General features: G+C 55.1%; 2 protein-coding genes across 7 annotated transcripts; both read left to right on the top strand.

The window, feature by feature from the left end:
* Positions 1-1,314: 1,314 nt before the first annotated feature.
* EFS (embryonal Fyn-associated substrate) lies at positions 1,315-9,818 on the top strand. Of its 4 annotated transcripts, none has more exons than XM_069463579.1 (6): positions 1,315-1,491; positions 5,685-5,825; positions 5,920-6,033; positions 6,262-6,639; positions 7,000-7,089; positions 8,562-9,818. In XM_069463579.1, the coding sequence occupies exons 1-6, from the start codon at positions 1,474-1,476 to the stop codon at positions 8,994-8,996; spliced, it is 1,176 nt and encodes a 391-aa protein (XP_069319680.1). In that variant the 5' UTR covers positions 1,315-1,473; the 3' UTR covers positions 8,997-9,818. The 4 variants fall into 4 exon arrangements, with proteins under 4 accessions (XP_069319680.1, XP_069319655.1, XP_069319662.1 ...); XM_069463554.1 differs by adding an exon at positions 5,135-5,413 and having other exon boundaries at positions 5,920-6,639; XM_069463561.1 differs by having other exon boundaries at positions 5,920-6,639.
* A 3,547-nt stretch (positions 9,819-13,365) lies between these two features.
* Positions 13,366-19,585, top strand: SLC22A17 (solute carrier family 22 member 17). 3 transcript variants are annotated; one of them, XM_069463534.1, is made up of 10 exons: positions 13,366-13,607; positions 13,796-14,302; positions 14,395-14,498; positions 16,496-16,650; positions 17,240-17,405; positions 17,602-17,747; positions 17,915-18,020; positions 18,181-18,398; positions 18,696-18,807; positions 18,952-19,585. In XM_069463534.1, the coding sequence occupies exons 4-10, from the start codon at positions 16,587-16,589 to the stop codon at positions 19,238-19,240; spliced, it is 1,101 nt and encodes a 366-aa protein (XP_069319635.1). In that variant the 5' UTR covers positions 13,366-13,607; positions 13,796-14,302; positions 14,395-14,498; positions 16,496-16,586; the 3' UTR covers positions 19,241-19,585. The 3 variants fall into 3 exon arrangements, with proteins under 3 accessions (XP_069319635.1, XP_069319629.1, XP_069319644.1); XM_069463528.1 differs by having other exon boundaries at positions 18,181-18,452; XM_069463543.1 differs by lacking the exon at positions 13,366-13,607 and having other exon boundaries at positions 17,365-17,405.

Here is a 19,585-nt window from a genome sequence, read left to right as displayed (position 1 = left end):
AGGGGACGCGCGGTTGGGCCCGGAGGGTCGCGAGCTGAAACTCTACACCCGCCTTTGGAAGGATCGTCCCCCTTTCTCCTCCGCCCCTTCTCTTCCCCTCCCTTTTTCCCTCCCTCCTTTCTCTTAATCCCCAGGACTGAGACCCGCGCAAGAGAGGAGAGGGCCCGAGGGGAGAAGGAAGGAGCTGCACTGAGAGGGAGCCGGGAGCCCCGGAAAGGGAGAGAAGGGCAGCCGCGAGCGAGGGGGCGACGCTGGGGGCCAGGCGCGACCCCCGGGGCCTTCCCAGCCCTCTCAGTGCCCCCACCCCCAACCCCGGCGAGTCCTCAGGACCCTGGCCCCTGATCCTCCTTCGCCTTCTCTTTGCTCCTTTTGCTTTGTGGCTTTCTCTTCGTTCCCAGAGACACCTGGGAACTGCCCCAAGCTCTGGGGCACAGAGGGCCCGGCCAAGGCTGCGTGTGAGCGGGGGCGGCGGGGCCGGCGCCAGCTGCCAGGGGGCCGAGGGTGGGAGCGGGAGCTCGTGGCCCTGCGCCCTGGAGCCGAGGGCTGGAAGGGGGCTGGGCCCCTCTGCTGCCTCGGTGCGGGCAGCGCGGTGGGAAGCCTGTCCCGCCTCTTCGAGCCGTGCCTGCGTGCGGGTTGCAGCAGGCCCGGCAGCCCCCGGCGAGGCGCCGTCGCGGCGTCCTCAGATCCCCGGGGCGTGCTGAGAGTGCGTGAGAAGCCGCCTCGCCGCCGCGGGTGCGAGTGTCCCAGCAGAAGCACTCACCCGGGCAACCCGGCCCAACGGCCACGCTCTCGGAGGCCTTTGGTGCCAGCCTGGCCTCCTTTCGCTAACTTGGGCAAGTTTGACGAGAGACAAACGTCTCAGTTCTCGCTCTTCCTCGCTCCCAGCGAGTCCCGCTGCAGCGCCCCGGGCCGCCGCGACCACAGCCCTGAGAGCACCGCTCTCCGGCGCGGTCGGCAGGTGGGGAGGGTTGGCCCCTAAACTCGCTAGTCCTGCCCAACCGCCCCGGCGGCTTCTCCCAGCCCTCGGGGTTCTCCGGAGCGGCCTGGAGAGACGTCGAGCGCAGCCCCAACTCCCGCCTGCTCGCCCGCCTCGGCCCGGGGAGGGAGCTTTGGGCCAGTGCGGGTCCGGGGGGGCCTCCGCGGCCTGGGGCAAAGCGGGTCCGGGGGTCTGGCCAACCCGGCGGCCCCCGGGAGGCCGCGGGGACGTACAGAGCGCGCGCCCTTGGATGAGGTCCCGCAGCGACGCCCCGGCCCGCCCCGCTCCTCCTCCTGCCTGGCCAAGCTGCCTCCCATTTGGGAAGTTTTGTGGGTTTTCTTTCTCCTCCTCCAACCTTGGCGGAGGCCACGACTCAAGCGCCACAGCCGGGGGCGGCCTCCTAGCTTGGAGGCCGCGGACCATGGTTCAGGGCAGCCACCGCTGAAGTCAGCAAAAGCGAGCCTAGCCTGAAGCAGGCTGCACGGGAGGCCAAGGCCATGGCCATTGCCACGTCGGTGAGTCCACTAAGGAGAGGAGACTGCCGGGCAGAAACCTCCACAGCCCGCCTTGCACTCCTGTGACTTTTATTTCTGCCCTCTCTTTGTCTCTAGTTGGTCCCTTTCTTCTCACTTTTGTTTCCCTTCTCCCTCTCACTCCTCGGCCCCTGCGGCTTCTGGTTCTGGGTTTGCCCCTCCTCCTTTCCTTCTCCCCCTCCCCAGTCTCCCTTTTCTTTCTAGAGTCTGCTTCTGGGTGGAGGGGAGGAGGCAAGTGTAGCCCGAGTGCTGTCTGCTCTTCTCTGGGCGGGAACAGATGGCCGCTAGTGGTTGGCAGGGGCTTGTGATTGGGAGGCAAGTAAAAGGTTGGGAGGGGGCTGAAAAGCACCAAGTGGCTCAAGGAAAATGGGAGAGGCCCAAGGACTCCAGGAGGCCCATCTCTAGAGAAGGGATGGAGGAAAGGGGGAAACAGATCAAAGGAGGGAGATCTGGCTGGGAGAAAGAGAAAATAGAGGGAGGAGGGAAGGTGATGTCAGCCAGCCTCAGGCCACTTTCCGGGGATTGGGGACAAAGGGAGGAGACAGCTGGCATGACGGGACAGTGGGAGGAGACCTCCCAGAGAGCACTGTGGCCCCCTGCCACCCCCCATTAAGCCAGCCACTCCCTCACAAGCCAGCTGGGCCTCTGAGGAGGGGTAGCTGGGGCGGCCACACCTGTCATCAATCAGTCAATCAGCAACTCTGGCCTGGGTTCTTGGAATTGCAGGGCCCAGAGGTTTGGCTCCATTGGCCAGAATTCAAACCTAACACAGGGAGGAGCGCTGCACAGCCCCACCTCTGCTTTCTGTCCCGCACTATATGCTGTCTGAATCCAGGCAACTCCATCCACTTTCCACCCTTCTGGAGGTCCTGCTTGGGATTTCTAGGGAAAGTGAGCTTGCCACCTGCTTTCTGGCTCTCTCTGAATGGGGACTCTGGGAAAGAGAATTGTGAGACGGGGAAGAGAAGCACAGAGCCACCCAACATCCTCCCATACCCCTTGAGGATGGGTTTGATTTGGGTTCCTGAGACCAAACTCCTTTTAGTTCTTCAATTGTGGTGCCCAGAAGACCCTAGCTCAGAGCTGGGAAAGAGGGAGGTCCTGCTTGGGATTTCTAGGGAAAGTGAGCTTGCCACCTGCTTTCTGGCTCTCTCTGAATGGGGACTCTGGGAAAGAGAATTGTGAGACGGGGAAGAGAAGCACAGAGCCACCCAACATCCTCCCATACCCCTTGAGGATGGGTTTGATTTGGGTTCCTGAGACCAAACTCCTTTTAGTTCTTCAATTGTGGTGCCCAGAAGACCCTAGCTCAGAGCTGGGAAAGAGGGAGGTCCTCTGGAGGTGGAGCTCCTCTGGGGTACTCTGACATAGAGATGCTGGCTCAGGAGCCAGCTGGTCAGTTTCCTAGTCCCATAGCTAGATTTCCCCCGTGTAAATGGGGTGGGGGGGGTGTTTATGCTAATAGAGCTCATGAGATCCTAATAACAGCTATTTATTGAGCATTTAGTATACCTGGCCCTGTGCTAAGCTTTGTCATGGTTTTTTGATGCAATTATCTCATCCAGCCCTTACAACAATCTTGTGAGGATAGTCCTGTTATTATCTGAGAACAGATATTTGGGTAGGGATTGGGAATTCTACAAGGGAGGAAATTGAGGCTCAGAAAAGTTAACAATCTGCCCATAGACGCCCAGCTAGAAAGAGATGGAGCCAGAACTCAACACCAGGTCTTTCTGCCTCTAGAACTGTGCTTTTATCCCCCTGGCTAGATACAAAACACTGATTTATAATTTACAATTAGAAAAGTGTGGTGCTAACCAGGAATTTGTGTCATCTGGTTAGCATATTTTCTTTGCGTGGGACAATATCCTTTAAAAGCCAAAATATAATCAGAAAATGATTTGATGAGTTTGGACTCAGGCAAGAGGAGGAGTCTATTTGTTGTTAAAGTCACCTCGCCTGGACAGCCTCACCACCAGAGGGAAACATCAGCCAAGAGGAACATGAGCTCCTGCTGGCTGAGCAGGGCATCCTTCTGCCCTGCCCGATGGCAGCCTGCCTGAGATCTTTAGCTTGAGATTTTTTGCTGAAATTAGTAAGTCCACATGGTTACAGGGCCTACCATGCCCAACTAGCTGCTCTCCAACACTGTATGTAAGCCACCACTGCCTGGGACCCTACCCTACTGGCAGGCCCAATCATTTAACAGTTATAACCGAAGCTGAATGTAATCTCACATTTTAAGGGCTTTAAGCTTGATTCTACTAAAGGACATCATGGAGCAAGAGCACTGAGAAGGGCCGTAGCAAAGGGTATAAGGAAGCCTTCATACGTGCTTGACTCACCTTTGAGTTACGGACCCTCTTGACTTAACCACAGTTACTAATTTGAAAAAAAGAAGTAGATTCGTACATTTGTAATTGTGGAGAGGCAGTAGAGTGAGTAATTGAGAGAGTGCATGCTCTGGAATCAAACAGCCTGGGGTTCAAATCATGTTCCACCAGCTGTACCAGCTGTATGTCACTGGGTAAAATACTAACCTCTCTGTTTCAGTTTTCTTTCCAAAATGGGGATAATGATGGCTTCTGCCTCATAAGCTGCTTGTGAGAATTAAATGAAATGAGATGATTAATGCAAAGATTTGCACGGTGTCTAGACATACCATTTGCATTTGGTACCTGTAACTTTATATTACCTGAGCATGTGGTCCTCATTGGAAAAAGCTTAGATGCCCCCACCAGACAGAACTAGAAACAGGCTGATAAATGTTTGCTTTTGGTTGCTCTGCCAACCGCACTCCATGCACACTACACTAGAGCGTATACACTTTTCTCTTCTCCATGGTAACCTCAGCCTCTTCTGGTAGAACCTTATTTGCTCAGACTGAGAACAAAACAATGCTTCATTTCTGTTTTCTTTCTTATTAGGCCTAAGTCTAGGCTGTCTGGACGAGGCTTCTCCCAGTCTCTCCCAAAATAAGGGGTCTCTGCAGCTGCTTAATCTAACCTTTAGCTTGTGAGGGACAATAGCTAGGGAACAGAGGGAAGGTAAAGGAGATTGTACGGGAGACCTTAGCAGGACTTCTTCGTGTGCAGTGGAAGAAATTCATTCAACATGTGTATTGAGGACCGATTCCAAGTCAGACCTTACTGCAGGGGCTAGGAATATGGCAATTCCTGTTCTCAGAGGGCTTACAGCATATGAGAAGAAATAGATAATTAAAAAGTAAATAGACAAATAGTATAAAGTATTATGAAGGAAACAATAGATGGAGACAGACACAGAGAATGGAGCAGGAAGAAGAGTGAAGAAAAGGCCTCTCTGAGGAGGAGACATTTCAGCAGAACTGAAGGATGAAGAATGACCAGTCAGGAGAAGAGCACATTGGGTAAATGACGCAGCAAGTGCCAAGGCCCTGAGGCAGGAAAGAGCTTATTTAGTTCGAGGAATCAAAAAGACACGAGGAATAAAAAGGAAGAGGAAGCATATGGTCAGGAAGAGCTGTGGCAGGAGCTCAGATTTTTAGCTTGAGGGAGATGAGGAACTCTGAAGGGTTTTGAGCAGGGGTGACATGACCTGATGTGTGTGTGAAGACCCCTCTCCCCACCTCCACCTCACCCACCAGGCCCAGCTGGCCCGGGCACTGTATGACAACACCGCTGAGTCCCCCCAGGAGCTGTCCTTCCGCCGAGGGGATGTTCTACGGGTACTGCAGCGGGAGGGCGCTGGCGGGCTGGACGGCTGGTGCCTCTGCTCCCTGCACGGTCAGCAGGGCATTGTGCCCGCCAACAGAGTGAAGCTCCTTCCTGCTGGCCCAGCACCCAAGCCCAGCCTCTCCCCGGCGCCCCCAGCCCAGCCTGGTTCACCATATCCAGCCCCAGATCACGGCAATGAGGACCAGGAGGTGAGAGTGGGAGCCTCCCCAACCCCAAGCCAGGAGAACCCCATTCCTCCCCACCGCCCCCCACCCCGGGTCTGCAGTGAGGCGGGCAGCGAGAGCCCTGAGGCCGCAGCTCTTCCCTGACTGTGCTGTGTGAAGCCTGTCTGCCAACCCTTTCTGAGCTGTTTCCCTCTCAGTACAGGGCAGTCTGAAAGGTCTCTAAGCTCCTCGCATTCAGCCATCAATTCACTGGCCCCTACTCCTCCTGACCCACCCACCTATCTTGACCCCCCAGGTATATGTGGTGCCACCTCCAGCTCGGCCCTGTCCTACCTCAGGACCTCCGGCTGGACCCTGCCCACCCTCCCCTGACCCCATCTACAAGATCCCCAGAAGCAGTGGGACCCAGCTGGCTGCCCCCGGAGATGTCTTGGAGGTGAGGACTACAGTTCATGTGTATGTCGGGTGGGGACAAGTAGCCCTCGGGGTTCATTGCTGAGTGAAGAGTAACTCACCACTCCTCTCTCCAGGTCTACGATGTGCCCCCAACTGCCCTCCGGGTTCCATCCAGTGGCCCCTATGACTGCCCTGCCTCCTTTTCCCCTCTGGCCCGGGCTGCTCTGCAGTCCCCTGGAGAGGATGAAGCTCCCTACGATGTGCCTCTGGCCCCGAAGCCACCTGCAGAGCTGGAGCCAGATCTGGAGTGGGAAGGGGGCCGGGAACCAGGCCCCCCCCTCTATGCTGCCCCCTCCAATCTGAAACGGGCATCAGCCCTCCTCAACCTGTATGAAGCGCCTGAGGAACTGCTGGCAGATGGGGAGGGCGGGGGCACTGACGAGGGTATCTACGATGTGCCCCTGCTGGGGCCGGAGGCTCCCCCTTCTCCAGAGCCCCCAGGAGCCTCAGTCTCCAAAGACCTGGACACCTTGGCCCGGCTTCTGGCCAGAAGCCCCCCATCCCCACACAGGCCCCGGCTGCCCTCAGCTGAGAGCTTGTCCCGCCGCCCTCTGCCTGCCCTGCCTGTCCCTGAGGCCCCCAGCCCTTCTCCAGCTCCCTCTCCTGCCCCAGGCCGTAAGGGCAGCATCCAGGACCGGCCTCTGCCCCCACCGCCACCCCGCCTGCCTGGCTATGGGGGCCCTAAGGTCGAGGGCGATCCAGAGAGCAGGGAGGTGGAAGACGATCCAGCAGGGCTCCACAATGAGTATGAGGGCATTCCAGTGGCCGAGGAGTACGACTACGTCCACCTGAAGGTAAGCTCCTTTGGGGAGCACCACCATAAATTCCCCCAGGCGAACTGGGGGAGGAGCGTGGAAGCCCGGGGCACACAAACAGAGCCCCGCCCCCTTCTCCCCCTTATCCTCTCCCTGGCCCTCCACCCTGCAGCCTGAGACCCCAGTACTTGGCCACAACACTTGTACCAGTGCCACATTCTGCCCCCAGACCCAGCTTAGGGCCACTAGAGCTCTCAGACCAAGAGTCAAGGGACTGCTGTGTCTGATGACAAGAGCGTCCTTGGGAAGGAAGGGGGACTGGGGACAGGCAGAAAGGCCACATAGGCCTCCCCACCCTGTTCCCCTACCCCTGCTCTGAGACCTGATCTCTTCCTGCAGGGCATGGATAAAGCTCAGGGATCTAGGCCCCTCGATAAGGCCTTTGCAGGGGATCCTGAACTGCTGGAGAAGGGGCTGCCAGCCCAGCAGGTAACCCTGGTTGGGGTGGCCTAGAGAAAGGGGCTGGGGAAGGAGGAACAGGAACCTGGGAGAAGGAGCATTCCTAACTAAACCATCGAGGGAAGTAGATTAAGGTGCAGTGAGAGTAACGGCAGCAGGGTCAGAGTAGAGAGGAGTTAGAATTCAACAGGAAGGAGCTGGAACTTGAAAGAGGATGTCAGGAATTCAGAAAGAGGGGAAAGAATGTGTTGGAGAGGAGTCAGAAAACTTAGCAGCCAGGGAAGCAGAGTTTCTGGGCTGCAGGTCAGACGTCGGCTGGGTAACTTCTAAGGCTCCTTCCAACTGTGAACTCCTAGGTTCCTAAGAGACCTGGCTCCTAATCCCTGCTCTACTACTGAGAAGCCAGGGGCTCTGAGGCCATCAGTTAATCTCTCTGGGCCTCAGGAAAGTGAGGTGGTTTTCTCAACCCTGTCTAGAGTGTTCATAACACAATAGCCATCATCTATCGGGTGTTTACCAAATACCAGACCCTGTGCTGAGCACACTGCATGCATCAATATTAATTATAGTCATAGTTAATACTCATGCAGTGGTTACAGTGTGCAATGCACTGTGCTAAGCCCTTTATATTATCTCAATCTTCACTGCAGGCCAGGCACGGTAGCTCACACCTGTAATCCTAGCGCTTTGGGAGGCTGAGGCATGAGGATTGCTTGGGGCCAGGAGTTTGAGACCCACCTAGGCAACACAGGCGAGACTGTCTCTATAAGAAATAAGGAAAACTTAGCCAGGTCTGGTGGCACACACCTGTAGTCCCAGCTACTTGAGAGGGTGAGGCAAGAGGGTTACTTGAGCCTAAGAATTCGAGGGTGCAGGGAGCTATGATCACACTGCTGCACTCCAGCCTGGGCAACAGAGCAAGATCCTGTCTCTTAAAAAAATAAATAAATAAATAAATAAACTTTACTGCATCTTTATGAGGTCCATACTAGAACTGCACTATCCAATATGGTAGCCACTAGCCACAGGTGGCTATGGAGCACTCAAGATATGGCTAGACCAAATTGAAATGTGCTGTAAATATAAAGTGTGCACCAGATATTACAGACTTAGTATGGAGAAAAACTCAGTAATTTTCATATTGATTACATGTTAAAATTAGAAATTTTCTTATATTTGTAGTTAGATAAAACATATTTGTTTCTTTTTACTTTTCTTAATGTGGCTACTAAAAATTGTCTTAGAGATAAGGAAACAAGGCAATGTAGTTCTAGACTCCCTGTCTTAGAGATAAGGAAACAAAGAAGTTTAGAGACTTGAGATTATTTGAATCCAGCTCTATCTGACATCAAGTCTGAGCACTTCACTGCCTCTCTAAGTTTTCTGAGGGGCAAAGGTAAGAGCTAAAGGGATTGCCCTTGGGAAGAACGAAGAGAGGGAAGCAAAGGAAGAACGCGGCATTGATGAGCATGTTCCCACTGACCACTCTTCTTGCCCCTCAGGAGGCCCTGTCCCCAGGGGAGCCTTTGGTTCTGTCCACCGGAGACCTACAGCTTCTGCACTTCTACGCAGGGCAGTGCCAGAACCACTACTCAGCGCTGCAGGCAGCCATGGCGGCCCTGATGTCCAGCACCCAGACTAACCAACCCCCACGCCTCTTCGTACCCCACGGCAAGAGGGTGGTGGTGGCTGCTCACCGCCTGGTGTTTGTTGGGGACACGCTGGGCCGGCTGGCAGCCTCTGCCCCTTTGCGAGCACAGGTTGGGGCTGCAGGTACAGCGCTGGGCCAGACATTGCGGGCCACTGTGCTGGCTGTCAAGGGGGCTGCCCTGGGCTACCCATCCGGCCCTGCGGCTCAAGAGATGGTGCAGTGTGTGGTGGAACTGGCGGGTCAGGCCCTGAAGTTCACCACCCTGCTCACCAGCCTGGCCCCCTGAGGGGCCCTTGGCACATTTCTGCCCCTCCCCTGCCTGCCAAAGCCCCCCCAGTCCTTGGGTGGCTGGAGGGCTCTGTTTTAGGGACTAGGAGAGGTGGCGGTATCTTTCCCCTTTCCTGCCCCTTCCTGTCATCTCAGCCTTTCACAGAGGCATCTCCTCCCCCTAACCCACAGCTTTTTGTACGAGCCATTTTGTATAAATTATTTATATTTAATATTATTCCCTGCTTTGTCAGGGGCAGGCACCAGGCCCTCAGGGGCAGGGAGGCACTTGACTCTCCTCCAGCATAGGGTGGCAGTCACTGCACTGCCACCCACCTCTGGAAGCTTGCCTGCCCAGAGAGTGAGGCCGGCAGAAACCTGGGGCTACATGCAGCCTCTCTCTTTCCCTGTTTCTTCGCTCTGGAACATCAGTGCCACACTGTTAGCTGAGAGTGAAGGCAGGACGTGGACTGCACAGAACAAGAAGATTTGGGAGAGACCGGGCTGCTCCTCCCCTCCAAAGGCAGGAGAGGGCTGGGCTCAGGTGTGGCCGTGCACCTCAATAAACCCTGCTGTCTGCTTCCCCGACTGCTTCTTGGGAGCCTGGGGGGCGGGCTAACGCTCTTTGGCCATACCGATGGGACACTTGCTGTGAGCAGGATGCCTTTAGGGGTTTGGGGAAGATTTTGCTCCTTTCTTCAACACTATTCAGTGGACAGGTTCTCAGCTCCCATAACACACCAGGCACAGTTCTGAAAGTACACTGTGAATGTACCTTCCCAGTGAGGGTGGTATAGACATTAAAGTCAGTTAAAATAAGTAAATGAAAAAATAAACCTGCCACAGATTTGACAGTTGCTGGTGATGGAAATCAACAGGGTGATGTGAAGAGATTAACTAGAAGAGGGGAGGCGCCAGCGAAGGAGACTTTAGACAGGAGGGTTGGGAAGTGATATATGAGCTGAAACCAACCTGGAGGCTGACAGAACCAAGGAGAGTCTCAAGACTAGTATTCCAAGCAGGCAGACACCAACTACTGACCTGAGGGGGCTTCCTCCAAGACTTCATCGTCAAGTGATGTCATTAGAGAGATGTCGATGTGGAGAGAGCTTGACCCCATGAGAGCCTCAAAATGTGCTGCCCTGGCCGGGCATGGTGGTTCATGCCTATAATCCTACACTTTGGGAGGCCAAGGTGGGAGGATCACTTGAGACCAGGAGTTTGAGACCAACCTAAGTGGGACCCTGTCTTTACAAAAAATAGAAAAGTTAGCTGGGCATGGTGGCACGCACCTATACTCCCAGGTGCTCCAGAGGCTAAGGCAGGAGGATCCCTTGAGCCCAGGAATTTGAGGTTGCAGTGAGCTATGATGACACCACTGCACTCTAGCCCTGGGGGACAGAGTGAGACCCTGTCTAAAAAAGAAAAACAAAAATGGCATCCTGGAGAGGCCACCCCAACCAAAGGCCTAGCCCCAGCTTTGCACCATAGGGCAGCTCTAGCCAACTGGAGACTGCTGTTGGCCAGCCTGGCACCCTTTTCCTTAGGTGACTCCAAGAGAGTCTAGCTCCTTACACTCTGCTTCCCAGGCTTCCTGCTGGTCATCCTGGACAAACCATCCTTTAGAGGAGCTGAGGTGGCAGACAAATGCAATGTGTTGGAAGTCCATAGTCCTCAGGACTTTAGTGAAATTCATGGGGCCAGGCCTTCGATGAGGGATTACTCCAGCCACTTACAAGGGAATTAGTCTGAGCCATAGGTCCAATTGCTTCAGTTCTGCTTTCCCAGGATGTTACCCTGACATGGTGATTGGATTGGGGGCACCCCAAGTTTCAACCATGATGTTAGTCTCTTGGCACCCCTATGCATTTGCCTCTTCCATTTTAGTCTCCTTTCTCACTTCACTCAAAGGAAAACTCATTTCCAGATTCTGGGGCCAACAAAATTTACCCCGATGTGTTGAAGGCCATCCCTCATCATCCAGACAGAATTTCAAGAAAGTAGCCTGGAATTAGAGTTTTCAGCTCAAGTCTCAGGTCTGCTATGTACTTGTGTGTCTGTGGGTAAATCATGCCAGTCCCTCGGAGTCTTGGTTTCATCTTTAATATGAGGATGATCATAATGGTCTTACTGGGTTGTTGTGAGGACCTAACAATATAATGCATGTGAACAGCCCAGCACCACATAACATTAAGGGATTATTATTGTATTTCAGGACAGACACAAGGTTGCAGACAAATAAATCCCCATGGAATATTGGCTATGACAGCACCATAGTAAATCCCAAAGAGATGCTGAAATGAGTTGGGGGAAGGGAAGTGGTGGGAGGCTGGGTGATGCATTAAAGAAAAGTCTTCTGTATTTGGAAACAAGTTAAAGGTGTGGTTTGGTGGAAAGAAGGGGGAATGATTTCTGGTCTGAGATGCTCCTTTCCAGCCTGTACCTGGGATTAGAGAATAAAATAACTATCAGGTATCAAATCTCTTAGAGAAGTGTGTCTCTAATGTACATACATCTGGGGACCTGGTTAAAATACAGATTATGATTCAAGGGCCTGCTTAAGGCTTAGACTCTGCATTTCTAACAAGTCCCAGGTGATATGGATGCTGCTGGTTCATGAACCATGCTTTGAGTAGCGATTCTAGGGGCTAGGAAAGGCCTCCCTGAGGCAAAGATGCTTGAGCCAAGAGCTGAAAGGATGAGGAAAACTTGATTAACAAGACATCTACACATAGGAACCAGCTTATGCAAAGGCCCTGTGGCACTGGAAAAACTGAAAGGCAGCCAGTGTGACTGCAGTGCAGAGAATTTGAGGAAAGAATTGAGATGGAGCTGCAGGGAGCATGTGGCCAGGCATGCAGAACCAGGTATGAGGTGTCTGGATTATTAATATTCACCTTGACAGTGAGAAGAAGCCATTGAAGGTTGTTAAGCAGGAAACGGACATAATCAGATCTGCATTTTGAAAAGCATTCCATCTGCACTATAAATGACATATGGGGAGTAGAAACAAAGTGGATACAGAACACCAGTTAGGAGTTAGGAGGCTAACGTAGTCTGTGCAACAGGTAGCTTGATCAACAGTGGTAGAGATGGAGAGAAACAAGATGTCTGAGAATATATAGGAAATAAAATGGACTGAATTTTGTAAAGGATTTGACATGCAGTGACGAAGAGGGCTCTGTAAGTGCTGTCACCTGAACATCTGGCCACAGTTGGATAATGAGGGTGCCATTCACTGAAAAAAAAAGGCACTAGAAAACAACCAGGTTATAGAGGGAAGAGCATGAGCTTGGTCGTGAAAGCATTGAGGTCCCTGTGAGTCATCAAAGGTAAGAGGTCTAAGGTCATATAAGAGGTGGCTTCATGGATCTGGGGCTCAGAAGAGAAGTGGGAGCTGGATGTGTCAATCTGGGAATAAGGTTTGTATTGTTGGCATTGGTGGTGATCGAAGCTGTGGGCACGGGTGAGAGCCCAAGGTGGAGACAATAGTGTGAGATGAGAGGAGGGACCAGGACCAAGCCTCTGAGGATTGCAGACACCGAATGATGGTATCTGAATGATGCAGCCAGGAATGGTCCTAGCAGCCAGCACTGCCAGAGGTGTCGCCACCAGTATGGACTGCTACATGCAGTGGCCTCACCTGGCTGGACTTCAACCATTGCCTCAAAGACTGGACTGTGACAGCCTGCGGGTGCTCACCACCAACACCGTGGGCCAAAAGAGGAGGATGAACCTGCAATGGAAAAAAGGGGAGCAGGAGAGGAACAACCAGGGGACTATGGCACTTAAGAGCCAAGGAAGAAAGTGTTTAGAGGAAGGGCTGGATGACAGTGCCAAATGCTATTGAGAAATGGAGATTCAACCCGGATGGGGTGTGAAACGCAAAGAAGTGGTCCCCTTGTAGAGGACTGAAGCTGGAGCTGAGTACAGCGCCAACCCGGTCTTCCATATGCATAAGCTGTGCTGTAATTGCCATTTGCGTGTGTCTCCCCCTCCCCACACTAGTAACTGCCCTTAAGGTGGGTCTCGTCAACCCTGTTATGCCCAAAGCCTAGTGCAAGGCCTGGAACATAGTAGATACTTAACAAATTTTACTGATTAATTAATGGGTGCGCGGATGAGTGAACAAGTGATGGCGAAGGATTGGAAGCAAAAGAGGAATCTCTGGCATGTGCCTGGGCTAGCTATTATCCTTCAGCTTGTTTTCCTTTTTACCGCAATGGCCCGCAGACCCAGGGAACAGACGACAGAGCCCCCATCCCCTCCCTCCCCTGGGCCCTGGCCCCCCTTCCTCTCTCTGACGAAGAGTCTGGACCGAAGGCTCTGCTGACGTGGGAAGGGGAGGAGAGTCTGGAGGAAGGGGAGGGGAAAGCAGCGCAGAGATCGCAGAGACCGAGGAGGCGCCCGCGGCTGCAGAGCTGCAGAGCGGGGTCTTTACGGGCTCTCTTGAGTCCGGCACCCAGTGCGCAACTGGGCCAGAGAACTGCGCATCCTTTCGGCGCGGGCCGGAAGGGCCCCTGCGGTCGGCAAGCTGGCTCCCCGGGTGGCCACGGGGACCCCCGAGCCCAATGGCGGGGGCGGCAGCAAAATCGACAGCACTGTAGAGATCACCCCCAGCACCAACGGAGTAAGTGCCCGCGCCCCAGGGGGCTACGCCATCCTCTCCCCGTACCCTCGCCCCCGCCGAGCACCTGGCATTTTCCTCCTGCGCATCCCCCGCCCCTGACTGCCTTCCTAGCCCTCGCTCCCGCCCGCCCCCTCCCCTTGCCTCTGCGGTTTTCTCCGCTTCACCCTTCTCCTCCCCCCGCCACCCAGCAGGTCGGGACTCTCGGAGATGCGGTGCCCACGGAGCAGCTGCAGGGTGAGCGGGAGCGCGAGCGGGAGGGGGAGGGCGACGCGGGCGGCGACGGACTGGGCAGCAGCCTGTCGCTGGCCGTGCCCCCAGGCCCCCTCAGCTTTGAGGCGCTGCTCGCCCAGGTGGGGGCGCTGGGCGGCGGCCAGCAGCTGCAGCTCGGCCTCTGCTGCCTGCCCGTGCTCTTCGTGGCGCTGGGTTTGGCCTCCGACCCCATCTTCACGCTGGCGCCCCCACTGCATTGCCACTACGGAGGCTTCCCTCCCAATGCCTCTGGCTGGGAGCAGACCCCAAATGCCAGCGGCGTCAGCGTCGCCAGCGCGGCCCTAGCAGCCAGCGCCGCCAGCCGCGTCGCCACCACCAGTACGGACCCCTCGTGCAGTGGCTTCGCCCCGCCGGACTTCAACCATTGCCTCAAGGACTGGGACTATAATGGTCTGCCGGTGCTCACCACCAACGCCATTGGCCAGGTGAGGCGACCAGGCGGGCCGCGGGTCCGGGGGCGGGCCGAGGGCGGGGAGGGTGGTGCCTCACGCCCGCTGCACCCTTCTCACATCCCCAGTGGGATCTGGTGTGTGACCTGGGCTGGCAGGTGATCCTGGAGCAGATCCTCTTCATCTTGGGCTTTGCCTCCGGCTACCTGTTCCTGGGTTACCCCGCAGACAGGTGAGGGCTGTTGTGGGGGCAGGGCTGGTAGAAAGGAGGGGGTGCTAGGGAAGCTAGACCCAGCATCTGGCGTTTGCAAGAGATCGAAGATGATTCGCTGGACTCTGCAGTCTTCTCTGGACTTCTTCTGGTCAATGACCTACCCCTGTCTCAACTTCACTCCCCATCAAGAAATACTCCTTCCATATCTCTTCTGCACAAGGGAATGACCCCACCTCCCTGGACTCTTAGCCCCATTCCCACTGATCAGTTGCCCTGGACCCATGGATCAATGGCCTCATCTCCAAATAGTCTCATGTCTCACCCCACTGACCAAAAATCCCATCTCCACAGATCAAAAGTCCTATCTCTCTGTGCATTGCCCTCATCACCCTAACTACCTCCCTCACCATCTTCATGAATTGATAGACTCATTTCCACCGACTAGTAGCCCACATGGGCTATTAGCTCCATCTCGATGGTCTCATTCCTAACAATCTATATGTTAATTCCTAAATATCAACAGCCCATTCCCCCTGACCAGTAGTTCAGTTTTACAAACAAATCACCCAATCTCTGACCAGTGGCTCCTCCCCTACAAGTCAGTAACTATCTCCAAAGAGCATTGCCCTCATCCCCAATAACCATAGTCCCATGCCTGCCACCAAATGACTCCATCCTCATGGGTCAATAGCCCATAGATTAATAATCCCACCTTATGGATCCTCAGGGCTCTCAGATCCTCGCAGACCAAAATCCCCATTTCCACAAATTAATGGCCTCACCTCCAAAGATCCATAGTTCATCACCATCAGTCAATAACTCTCCCCACAGATCAAAAATCCTGTCTCTGATTCTGAACACCATCACCTCTGACCAGGTACTCCAACTCCACTGACCGTCCCCACTGATCTGTATTACCTCCAAATGGATTAGCAGCTCACCTGCCATGGATCAAAGGCATCCCAATGTTCAGTAGTCCAGTTCCTTAGAATCACCCATCCTCACTGCCCAGTAGTCACACACCCCTGGGGGCCAGTGATTGTAAACCCACAGGTCAGTAGCCCATCCCCATGCATCAATGGCCTCACTTCCACAGTCCTACGGAACAATGGCCTCATCCCCAAAGATCAATAATTCAGTCTCCTAAAATCAGGGGTGTTCACCACATTAATCAATAGGCTCATCTTCATGAAAATAATGCCCCACCCCATGGGTCAGTAGCCTCACTCCCTTTCCAGTGACCAGTGGTCCCCAATGTTCATCTCCCACAGATCAGTGGTCTTATCCCCAACAATCAGTAGCCAAGGATCAATAGACCTGTCCTCACTAACTCGTAGTTAGTGACCATCTTCACTGGCCAATAGTCTCATCTTCCCTGGTCTGTGACCCTGTCCTTACTGATTATCCCCATGGATTAAAAATAGATTCATCCCCAGTGATCAATTGGCCTATGGATTAATAGACCCATTCCCATGAATTAGCAGCTCCATCTCCCAGCCAGTGTCCCATCCCCACTAACCATCCTTATGTATTAACAGACCCATGTCCCAATTCCATGGAACAATGGCCTCATTCCCCAAAATCAATTACTCAGTCCCCTAATATCAATAGCTCCATCTTCACTGACCTGTACTATCCCCATGCACAAGAGGCCAATGGCTTCACCTCCACAGATGAATAGCTCCAACCCCCTATATCCATGACCCCCATCTCCTCTGACCAGTCGGAGTAAGACAAGCTCCACCCCTGCTGACCAGTAGCTCTGTCCCTAAGGATTAACAGTCCCAAATCCCATCCACTCTGATGGGCGATCTCACATCCACAAATGCCCTAATCTCTGACCAACAGCCCTATCCCCAAGAGTCAATGGTTCCACCCCCGACAGAACCACAGCCACAGCCGGTGCCCACTAGCCAGACTCACTACCCACGGCCCCCATCTTCTCTCGCCTCTGAGACCCACTCAGCGACTCCTCCAGGGAGTCTGGGTGACCAGAACCCCTCCCCACTTTCCAGGTTTGGCCGGCGTGGGATTGTGCTGCTGACCTTGGGGCTGGTGGGGCCCTGCGGAGTGGGGGGGGCTGCCGCAGGCTCCTCCACAGGCGTCATGGCCCTCCGATTCCTCCTGGGCTTTCTGCTTGCTGGCGTTGACCTGGGTGTCTACCTGATGCGTAAGTGCCACCCTCCCTGAAGTCCCTCCCTTGGGTCTCACACACCTGCCTGTCTGCATCACCAGGCCAATCCCACTGCCCCCTAGGGTCCCCTTAGTCCCTTCTTCAGCCCCAAATTTCAGCTGCCTAGAATCTCAGCTGTCTTTCTGCCCAGGCCTTTAAAGATAGAGGGGTTCTGCTTCTCTCCACGTCTGTTTCCCCCACCACACACACACGCACACACACACACCATCTTTAAAGCCTTCCTTGCACTGGATTTAATGCTGTCAGGGAATAGTAACTTATTTAGAAAATGAAATCCTAACTAGCTGTGTGACCTTGGACAAGGGTTGACATGAAGGTCAAATAAGAGGCATGCAAACTGGGAATGCTGAACACCCACCAGGGACTCTGACCCTAGCGCCCTCCTAGGTTTGAGCAGGAGAGGAGAGAGGACTAAACAAACCTCTCTGTTCCTTACCACTCAGAGGTTAGTCTGTGGGAGGCAATGGCTACAGCCTGCACTCAGGGTCTGACCTTCTCTCTGTCCTCCTCCCTCCCTCTCTTCTCTTGTCTTTCATGCCTCCCTCCATCCCTGCTGTATCTCCAGGCCTGGAGCTGTGCGACCCAACCCAGAGGCTTCGGGTGGCCCTGGCAGGGGAGTTGGTGGGGGTGGGGGGACACTTCCTGTTCCTGGGCCTGGCCCTTGTCTCTAAGGACTGGCGATTTCTGCAGCGAATGATCACCGCTCCCTGCATCCTCTTCCTGTTTTATGGGTAAGTATCGCCCTTCACCTGTCGTTTGGCAATTCCCGTCTCTACCTCCAACCTTGTTCTAGCCCAGAGACCCCTCCTCTTCTCCAACTGCCCCTGGTCCAGGCCTGCCCCAGCCCCAACCTCAGAGGTGGGAGTTTCCCATCCCCGGATCAGGAGAAGGGAGGCCTCACGATGCACCTCCCCACCCTGCCCCCAGCTGGCCTGGTCTGTTTCTGGAGTCCGCTCGGTGGCTGATCGTGAAGCGGCAGATCGAGGAGGCTCAGTCTGTGCTGAGGATCCTGGCTGAACGAAACCGCCCCCACGGGCAGATGCTGGGGGAGGAGGCCCAGGAGGCTCTGCAGGGTAAGAGACAGGGTCCCTGTGAGTGATGCGTCACGTGCACACATGCTGGTGCCCTCCGCATGGTTGTGGCTGTGCCACGTTTTCCCAGGGACCCCACCACCCATGTGGGAGGATCCTGGGTTCCCACCTGTTCCTTCTAACAGTCAGCTCCTCTCTCTCTCCCAAAGACCTGGAGAACACCTGCCCTCTCCCTGCAACATCCTCCTTTTCCTTCGCTTCCCTCCTCAACTACCGCAACATCTGGAAAAATCTGCTTATCCTGGGCTTCACCAAGTGAGCCTGGGTGTCTGAGCTGAGGGCCAGGCCAGTAGCTGGGACGGGGGATGGCTGGGTGGGGAAGGTCCAAGGACCCCTGCAAAAGACGACCAGGGTTGTGGAAGGCTGCAGGTGGGGATTCCGACATTGTTCTTTCCTTCCTCGCCCCTTCTCACAGCTTCATTGCCCACGCCATTCGCCACTGCTACCAGCCTGTGGGAGGAGCAGGGAGCCCATCGGACTTCTACTTGTGTTCCCTGCTAGCCAGCGGCACAGCTGCCCTGGCCTGCGTTTTCTTGGGGGTCACCGTGGACCGATTTGGCCGCCGGGGCATCCTTCTTCTCTCGATGACTCTCACTAGCATTGCGTCCCTGGTCCTGCTGGGCCTGTGGGATTGTGAGCATCCTCCCTCCCCCACAGCGTGGGCTCGGCAAGGGAACCCTAACAGAGGTGCCTCGGACAGGCTCAGCCATTACTTTTGGCACAGGCCTCCCAAGACAAGACCCAGACCCTGCCCAGATCTTCCACAAGCCCCCACCTGGCCACACCCCCTGTCTGTTCTCCCAGTCACTTAGTGAATGCCCAGAGCCCACCCAGCTATAGCCATGGGATCAGAGCCAAGGGAATGACACTGGGGATAGGCCAGGCATGATCTCCCCACCTCCACCCATATCATCCCTCTTGGTCTTCCAGATCTGAACGAGGCTGCCATCACCACTTTCTCTGTCCTTGGGCTCTTCTCCTCCCAAGCTGCTGCCATCCTCAGCACCCTACTTGCTGCCGAAGTTATCCCTACCACTGTCCGGTGAGAGCAGGGTGCAGCCAGGGCAGGGGCAGGCCTCTCAGCTCAGTGGGAGGCTGGGCCTGAAGGCTGAAGGAGGGAGGGCTGCTGGAGAAGGGCTGGGCGGGCCCGCAGCTGTGAGCTGAGTGCCTCCTGCATCTCTCCCAGGGGCCGTGGCCTGGGCCTGATTATGGCACTGGGGGCGCTTGGGGGGCTGAGTGGCCCTGCCCAGCGCCTCCACATGGGCCACGGAGCCTTCCTGCAGCAAGTGGTGCTGGCGGCCTGTGCCCTCCTCTGCATTCTCAGCATTATGCTTCTGCCGGAGACCAAGCGCAAGCTCCTGCCGGAGGTGCTCCGGGATGGGGAGCTTTGTCGCCGGCCTTCCCTGCTGCGGCAGCCACCCCCTAACCGCTGTGACCACGTCCCGCTGCTTGCCACCCCCAACCCTGCCCTCTGAGCAGCCTCTGAGCACCCTGGCGGGAGGCTGGCCCACACAGAAAGCTAGCTAGGGCCCTGGCAAGGAGATCGGGAAGGCTGAGTGAGGGAGGCAGGGCTGCCCAGAAGGCTCAGAGGCACCTCACGCCAGCCAAGGAGAGCTCAGAGGGCTGTCCCCAACCCCATCTCCTCCCTGCTGCTTTGTGTTCACTTCCTCAGCAAGAGTCAGGGGACAGGGAGAGAGCTCCACACTGTAACCACTGGGTCTGGGCTCCATCCTGTGCTCAAAGACATCCACCCAGACCTCATTCTTTCTTGCTCTATCATTCTGTTTCAATAAAGACATTTTGAATAAATGAGCATATCA

The sequence above is a fragment of the Eulemur rufifrons genome, chromosome 2 (assembly GCF_041146395.1).
Source record: "Eulemur rufifrons isolate Redbay chromosome 2, OSU_ERuf_1, whole genome shotgun sequence".
Classification (NCBI taxonomy): Eukaryota; Metazoa; Chordata; class Mammalia; order Primates; family Lemuridae; genus Eulemur; species Eulemur rufifrons.
The sequence above is the reverse complement of the archived record's forward strand: the minus strand, read 5'-3'. Positions and strand labels throughout refer to the sequence as shown.